Source organism: Filicampus tigris, chromosome 21 (genome assembly GCF_054856515.1).
Source record: "Filicampus tigris isolate MCC_2025a chromosome 21, RoL_Ftig_1.0, whole genome shotgun sequence".
Taxonomy (NCBI): domain Eukaryota; kingdom Metazoa; phylum Chordata; class Actinopteri; order Syngnathiformes; family Syngnathidae; genus Filicampus; species Filicampus tigris.
In genome coordinates, this window is record NC_141237.1 from 7,237,699 (window position 1) to 7,245,948 (window position 8,250).

Consider the following 8,250-nt stretch of genomic DNA (forward strand, 5'->3'; position numbering starts at 1 on the left):
AACGCCATCCCGCCTTCACCTCCCTCCCAAAACCACAGAGGGTTAAACTCATTCTTAGCCACACCCTGGCACAGCAGCTCCACCAAATTTAAAACTGGATCATCGCATTTCCCTGGATCCTGGACTTCCTGATTCAGTGAAATCAGAGTCAAGATCAACATACTCTCTGACCTCCTTACTACCTCTACAGGCGCCCCTCAGGGCTTTGTTCTCGCACCACTGCTCTTCCTTCTAGAGTACAGGACCTCACAACCTCTCACCTGGTGGCTTGCTGACGAGTCACTTGTCATGGACCTGTGCTGTCTATGCTTGTGAGTATTCCAAAGTGGCTTCCAAACACATTCCAAAAATGTGCATACCGATTCATTTAAGACCAGTCTATGCTTTACCCGCCCCTATCCTCTTGGCCGAAGTCAGCTGGGACAAGCTTCATCTTACCCCAAATGAGGATAAGCAGTATAGGGATGGAATGGATGGATTTTTGTGTAACAAAAATGGTTTTTATTGTCATGATGGGAACAGGTACAATGGAATTGAAGATGCTTTTAAAGATGCTTTTAAAACGTGTGTCAACAACTGTGCCGCTCTCTGCTCGCTTAATTGCCCCACGGGGATGAATAAAAGTTTTCAAAGACATCAAGAAATCCATCACTGTTCTAGACATGTCTCAGCATACAGCTTTGAGGCATCGTGCGCAGGAATTTCCCCTGGGTTTGACAATTCTATCAGGTTACCTTTAGATTTCAAATAACGGGGTTATTTTGGGAATGATAGACGAGTGATTGACACACTTTCTGAGTCGCACCGTAATATTCCGCTCGAAGCTTTACGGAAAATCACTTTATGACTTCTCAAATGATCTGAATCGAGATTTTGTCGGTGCTGAGTTCCAGTGAGGATTCCAGATTCTTTCCATGGCTTGTTCTCGGAGTTTGAAGACCTTTCCTTTTCTGAAGGGGTCACCAACTGGAGAGGACTTGGCCGAATACCACAGGAGTCCTGTTGCAGATTGAGGTACCTTGCAGAACCGCAGAGTCCAGACAAGCAGAGATTCCGGTGAGCTAAGGTTCATACAGGCATTGTGGGATGAATTTGGTGGAAGAACTAGTCGGCAAGACGTTCACTTTAACCCCAAAAATCTTTCTTCTACATGGGCTAAAATCCTGCCATCACACTCAAAAACAGCAAACGGTTATTCCAAATAATCCATTATTGCTACAAAAGACCAAATGTATATCCTACATGTTTCCGTTCTTGTTTGGCCGGTTGTTGTGATACCTTTGTCCATGAACTCAAATGATTACAAGAGTTTGTGAGGTCACACAAAAATAACTTGGCTGGAGCAAGGGAATTGCTTCTTCTTGTTCCTCGTCAACTTTCATCCACGTATACTGACTCGGCTTCCGTTAGCACCATTTGCATGTCCATCAGTGTTACCTAGGGTTTAAAAAAAAAAAAAAAAAGACATATTTTTGTTTGGATCCGAATATTGCAACATGAGCGTCTTAGAGCGCAAATGTTACCTGTGGAATTGGATACTTGGTGGGGTAAGGTGCTGTTTCTCTCCCAAAATCAGACAGCGTGCCGCATTTTGCGTCACCATCTACCCAAAGGCCTTCATAAATGAGACCTTTGTCGGCGTAGTAGAACTTTCCGTGGCCATTTTTCTTGCCGCCCTTCCAGCAGCCTTCGTACCAGTTCCCATTAGCTAAAACAGTTTCAAAGTGAGATCTTCAAAGTCATTTGGCCAGGATGAACTAAAAAGGAAAACACTTACCAAATTGAATAACACCTGTTCCATCTTCCTTATCCCATAGCCACTCTCCCTCATAGAGATCACCACACTTATAGGTGAGTCTCCCCCAACCGCTGCGATTGTCCTCGCTCCACTCCCCCTCATATGTTGCATGCACATCAAAGAAGGATCCATGTCCCTAAAGAGAATAAACAGAGGTAAAGGTAAGTTACACTTCTGTGGAATCAACTGCAATGTAGTTAGCGGACAAGCTAGCAGTTCAGATAGCTGTTTCCGTTTCTTTTTCTACTATCACTCTTTTGGCTTCGATATTCTCAATTGGCATTTGTATCCATTTTTACGTCTTTGTGACCTTGGGAAACATCAGTGGCCCAAGTACTGGTCCAATTGAAAGTACGAATAAACCAAGAAGGCACGGAATACCCGGATGTTATCCTTGTCAGCTAGCTTAAACCAAGGATGCATCGGTTGCCGGATACTTATGAAGGCTTGGTTGGGGAAATATGACAAAATAATCCCGTCCTCAGCGGGTTAAAGCGGAAGTCAACCCAAACAATTTTTTTTCAAGAATATGTTCCCAGCAGGCCCACTAGTTGAAAAACGGCATTCTAATTAATTTTGCGTCAATCAGCAAAATGCACTCATTTTTATCAATCTCTGGGGGCGGCCATTTTGTCTTCTATCAACTGAAAATGACATCACAACTGCTCACAACGACCAATCGCGGCTGACCTGTTTTCTGAATCTGAGCCGTGATTGGTCGTTATGAGCAGTTGTGATGTCATTTTCAGTCGACGGAAGACAAAATGGCCGCCCCCGGAGATGGCTAAAAACGAGTGGATTAACACTTATTCCACAAACGCAATATTGATCAGAATGCCCTGTTTCAACTAGTGGGCTTGCATAGAACATATTCTTGAGGAAAAAAAAAGTTTGCGTTGACTTCCGCTTTAATGATTTGCTTTTTCATTGAACATGCTCAATAAATTGCACAATGTAATCATATTTCATTCAGTGAGATCCGGGATGTGTGATGTAAGTTGGTGTAACGCCATTGATAAAATTACATACGTGTTTCATGCCGTTTTTCCACTCTCCGCAGTACTGCGTCGCATACTTCTTTGTGTCCGGTCGCAGTACACTAAAGATGCCATATCCATCATGTTTGCCAAATTTCCACTCGCCATTGTAAATCGCACCAGACGACTTCCACTCTTGGGTTCCCCAACCTTTAATAATCACAAGTTGACATCAGCAGCCGACATGTCACATGCTAAAAACAAAAACAATGTTCACTCACCATGTTTCTTATTGTCCAGCCACTCCCCAGTGTAGTTATCTCCATTGACAGCAAATATTGTTCCACGAAGCCCGTATTTTTTGGCTTTGTTATCTAAAATTGCTGAGCGGGGCAGGTTGAGTCGAGCCTTTTTAAGGAACGGCATCCCCGCGGTGACCTGAGTAGCAACATTTTTGCCAAGATTAGTTCCATCATAGATTTGCTGATTCATTCAGTCGTTGCAATTTGTGCATTTTTGACATTCAAAAAAATAGGACGCATTTATATTTTTTCACTATTTAATCAATCGGTCCCATTTTGTCTTAAAGCAATGTCCCTGATGAAAAATGCCACTTACTCCTTTTACAGCTCTTTTAAACAACCACTTTCTAGTACGTTGTAGTGATGCCAAGACTGCCAAGCTCACGTGTTGGTTTTTTCTAATTTCATCAGGATAGACAGCCATCAATAATTACACATGGCCACATACAGCAATATCCCCAAAACATCATATATATCACGGTGGGTAATTTATTTTGCACGATAAGCACTCGGATACTAGGCTTCATCTACCCTTATGTTACTTCATACCTGAAATGAAAGAATTCAGCAACAAGCAAAAATGAACTTCATTCAAATGAGGTGGTCAAGGCACTGCGGGAAATGCACATAAAATAAATAATATATGATTGCAGCATCTGAGGTTTGGGCTCGGAATTGAAATGGACAGACATAATCACCTGTCAAAATATCGAGAGATGCGCGAAAGGTGAGGAAAGATGCTTGGTGCATTTGGAAACCAACATTTTAATAAGGACTGTTGTCATGAAGGTATTCCTAATACGAAAATGTAGCGAGCGTGGCGACAGTAGGATTATCGAATGCTAAGCGATGACGTAACAAAGGCCTCCAAGTCTGTGATGGTAAATGATGTGACAAAGATGTGACATCATGTAGAGCTATCAAGAAAAGCGTTCGATTTCCATGTTGCTCGTGGTCATGGTTGCCGAGCTCTTGCTTGTTAATAACGAGAAGCAGGCAGTGGAGTTTGCAGATTTGCCCTGGTTTGTCTCCAGGTACTTGCTACATCCAAAAATATGCGTGCTAGGTTAATTGAAGACTAAAATGGCCACCAGCTAAATAATAATGTGAAAGTTGGTGAAGTTCTCAGTCAGGTTTAATTTTCTGAAGGGTGGATGGACTAATTCTACTTTTTGTATTTTTGGAATAGCACAATTCTTGGATGGAATTACAAAAGGCACCCTATAATAGCACCAAATTTTGACACCTATATCATACAGTAAACGTCCCTCCGTCACAAGTAACAGGTCCCGCTATTTCGCAGATTTTTATTCCCGTACAGTTCATTTCGAGTTTGCTCTGCTTATTGTTTAATTTGGGTGTAATTATATTCTTGACCACTAGATGGCGGAACACTATTTAATTTGCCACTAAATTTGACGAAAGAACAACAAAAACAGGAAGTTATTGATCAATCACATTCAATCCTGCTTTTTACGCCTACGGAAGGCGGCAGCAGTAGGTTCTTTTTCATGTACATTTTTGGGCATGAGTATTGATTTATAGTTTAGGGGAAATAGGATTTGTTTACTGTAAACACAAATGGATCAGTCCACGACTACAATGTTTATATTTTTGTGTTGATCCATTGCTCTTGCTCTCAATATAGCATGTGCTTTAATCCATTTGTATTATTTTAAAACTGTTTAAATGTCATGTAAAAATATTTTCTCTTCTCATTGTAGTTCCTGTGCATGCCAAAGGGTCACTCGCATGTATTCGAGCTTCTATCATCTTGAGCCTGGACTTGTGGTGGGCAGCTCTGGGGGGCGAGGCTCGTTAATCCTCCTCACAGATGGTGTGTTGCCCTCCTGGTGCGACTCAGCGTTGGAGCCGGTCACATTTCCTTGGTACCGGAGGAGTATCGACTGGCCCCTCTTCGGAGACCCTGTTCCGGCCTTCGGTTTGGTGTCTCTGCACCCCCCTCTGGGCGTCTCCCCTCTCTCTCTGGGGTGGGCATGGGTTACTCCGCTAGCCATGGCGCCTGATGTGGGGGTCGCTGCATCCCGATTTGGGGACGCTCTAGGACTGGCATCGGGTGCGAGCTCGGGGTGGTGTGAGTGGGGTCTAAGTGGGGGTCTAGGTATGGGGCAGACTATGGCTGCCTCCTCCCTCTGCGGTCATCTGATTGGACTGGACTGGCCTGCAAGAATCTAGAACATATCCACATCTCACACAATAAATGTTCCACAAATCGGGTACATTCACGGTGAATTTCCCAGATGGGCGAGTGCGGGTTGCGAGCATGCGGCTGACAAGCAGGGGTTTTGCACAATTGTGTTATCCACTAGTCCATCAGCCAGACCCTCGATTTTCAATGAGGGCAAGCGGCTTTGGGCAAGGGAGGACACTAGGCCGTGTGTCTTGGCTCGGCCAAACAATATCCCACTGGTTTTAATGCACCACAGATGTGTTGTGCATCCTTTATTTCCAATGAGGGGAAAAAAAATATTTTTCACTTCACTTACAGTTCTTTTTTTTTTTGTCAATGCATAACACAGCTAAAGCAGGTTCGAAATAAAAGGAGTTTTAACAGAAATTGTCCAAAGAATCCTCAATTAAAGTATATGCTGTGTAACTTTTGGTCATTGGATATTGCTTTGGATGTGGATACAAAAATAGAAAAACGACTGGTTATTTTGTTTTTATTTTAAAATGGGAACACCAAAAATGAAGCTTGATTTTTCTCGTTTGTTTGGGATGAGAAAGGAAATCTTTTTTTATCCCGGAAAATGTCACTTACAGCACTTCTCATACTGACCGCAAGACGGCGACAGTGTAGCGCCTGGTGCCCGTGTTTCGAACAAGTAAGGAAAAGTCTTAATTGTTTGATATATTTTTTATTTTATTCCAGCTTTTTTATTTAAATTTTTAATGTATATAACGATAAGTACGAGTACACGTACAGCACAAGACAAATGGAAAAACGGCTCTTCTATTTATTTTGATTCCCATTGAAGTTGTCAACGGCAACATTTCTCATACGATTTTGAAACGCAAATCTGAAAACAACGGGACATTTTATTACGTTTTTCAATAATTGTAGCTGGTTTAAAATGTAAAAAAGCTATTTTGCATCACGACCTTTGTGCTAAAAATAATATATCCCACAATCCCATGCGGCGGACCAGGCTGCAAGTAAACCTCGCTTTTTCTTCACCCAAAGCTTATAACTTAGTGTAAATATTTACATTCGTTTGCGCAACTGGAAGTTTTAAGTTGATTTTGACAATTTATAGCGATTGAGAAGCACATGGAGACTTTAGACAGGCCGCGATTGAGTGGGGAATTGCGTTGGATTGAAGATTTAGAAACTTCAACAGGAAGACTGGATTAACCGCAATGTACTTCCCATTCCCCAGCCTGTTTTATATCGATCTTGTCAGAATTATGTATGTGCAATATGCAAGTCTGTGCGCAATAGTCAAACGGTAGTTGTCAACTGAATTCGGCTTTACAGTGCTACGACGCAGGAGGCAAACCCTGAGGCAAACCCTAACCCTAACCCTAACCCTAGCCCTAGCCCTAGCCCTAGCCCTAACCCTAACCCTAACCCTAACCCTAACCCTAATTTAACGTGTTCTCATCGATCGTCTACGCTCAAGAGTATCTCGTGGTAGGACACTTTTCATCCACTTCTACAATTAAGAGGCAAAAGTTACATCACGGTGTTTATTTATCACTCCAAGCTGTTATTCCATGCAAAACTGGCATGAAAAAAACAATTTATTAAACAACGAACGTCCGCTAGCTAAATGCTATCATACAGTAAAAGGCAGACATGCTTACCGAAATTACCACCGATGTTGCGGTCAATTTTAAACCTTCAAACAACACACAGGGAGCAGTCCGGGGTATTGTATACTTTTCTTCTATCATAACTTAACGATGACATGGTGGAAACCCAGATTGTCTGCGTTCAAATGCTGTGATTTGTGTGCCCTGTAACCATGGCAACAGCTCGCGGCGAAAAAGAGGTGGACACTTTATCGTTGTTCGCTTTTTTGGGGTTAGGGGCGGTCAAAAGCGTGGTTTGTAATGATTTTCAGAAACCTAAAAAATCCTTAATATTTTTTCTATCATGAATTTGGTAAATTCCTTGACCTACATTGTACAATTAATACTTTAAAAACATTTTGCCACCTGCTGAGGTGCGCATTCAATTTTAGTGAGGGAAATGCTTAATGTCAAAAGAATCCAAAATATTGACGCGATTGTTTTGATATTTTCAGTGATTTATGTTTGCACAAGGCATAGATCTGCACATGAATTTTGGTGGAGTTTCGGTCGTAGTTTTCTAACATTAAGCCACGTAAAGCTTTTTTACACACACATAAGCGTTAAAGTCTGGGTAAGGGCATTCATCAAGTGAACGAAGAAAATTATTATTTGTCTTATTGAACGGTGTATATTCCCGGTGAATATTTTTTTGGGGGGGGTGATTCTTCAGGCCCTCATAAAGTCTTCCCATGTTTCTCCCCAATAGTATCAATAGTTATTATTACATTTGATTTGATTTCACCGTATGTCTTTGTGTGTTGCAGGTTCTTAAGCCTATGGACCTATCGGAATAGGAGAGACCCCTAACAGCGTCCAGCAGGGTTGCCTTTATCAACAACAAAGCATCTTAAAACAACTGATCGAAACATTTGTGACCGTGTGTGTATATGTCTTGTTTCTGATTGAAGCAGACAAGACATGCGTGTGTTTTATTTCACTATCACCAATAAAGCAAAGGAACAAACTACACTGACTCTTAATTTGTTGTTCGTCTTCAATTTCAAACCAAGTTGACTTTGCAAACTCTCTCCCGATGGATGATATCGTGAAGTTAGCGGCGTTAAACGCCGGTGCGGTGAGGGGGAGTTATTTGTTAGATTTGAGTGTCGTCACATATAGTCCAAGGGGGGACGTTAGCGGTGAAAGTGACCACTTAACGAGAGATGCCAGCCATTTTTTAACGTAATACAATAGACACTCATTAAAAAAAATCGAAATTCCTCCGCCGAAATGGTCGAGTGGAAAAAGACTTTACTTGGAGTTCCGGAGACTCGGGTTCGAGCCTTAGTTTGTGTTACATTTACAACCTAAATGAAGCACAGAGCAAGATTCGAACCCGGGTTCCAAGAACACC

General features: G+C 42.0%; 1 protein-coding gene and 1 long non-coding RNA gene across 7 annotated transcripts; one reads left to right on the forward strand and one right to left on the reverse strand.

Annotated features, from left to right (window-relative positions):
- Positions 1-484: 484 nt before the first annotated feature.
- morn3 (MORN repeat containing 3) lies at positions 485-8,166 on the reverse strand. Of its 6 annotated transcripts, XM_086020085.1 has the most exons (8): positions 3,776-6,607; positions 3,627-3,689; positions 3,394-3,475; positions 3,057-3,213; positions 2,828-2,985; positions 1,778-1,934; positions 1,524-1,708; positions 485-1,437 (listed from the first exon to the last, which is right to left on the reverse strand). In XM_086020085.1, the coding sequence occupies exons 4-8, from the start codon at positions 3,199-3,201 to the stop codon at positions 1,372-1,374; spliced, it is 711 nt and encodes a 236-aa protein (XP_085876211.1). In that variant the 5' UTR covers positions 3,202-3,213; positions 3,394-3,475; positions 3,627-3,689; positions 3,776-6,607; the 3' UTR covers positions 485-1,371. The 6 variants fall into 6 exon arrangements, with proteins under 6 accessions (XP_085876211.1, XP_085876212.1, XP_085876209.1 ...); XM_086020086.1 differs by lacking the exon at positions 3,627-3,689; XM_086020083.1 differs by having other exon boundaries at positions 3,057-3,475.
- Positions 6,230-7,863, forward strand: LOC147127418 (uncharacterized). Its single transcript, XR_015084125.1, has 2 exons — positions 6,230-6,460; positions 7,661-7,863. It is a non-coding gene; the product is annotated as an uncharacterized LOC147127418 (long non-coding RNA).
- Positions 8,167-8,250: the final 84 nt, after the last annotated feature.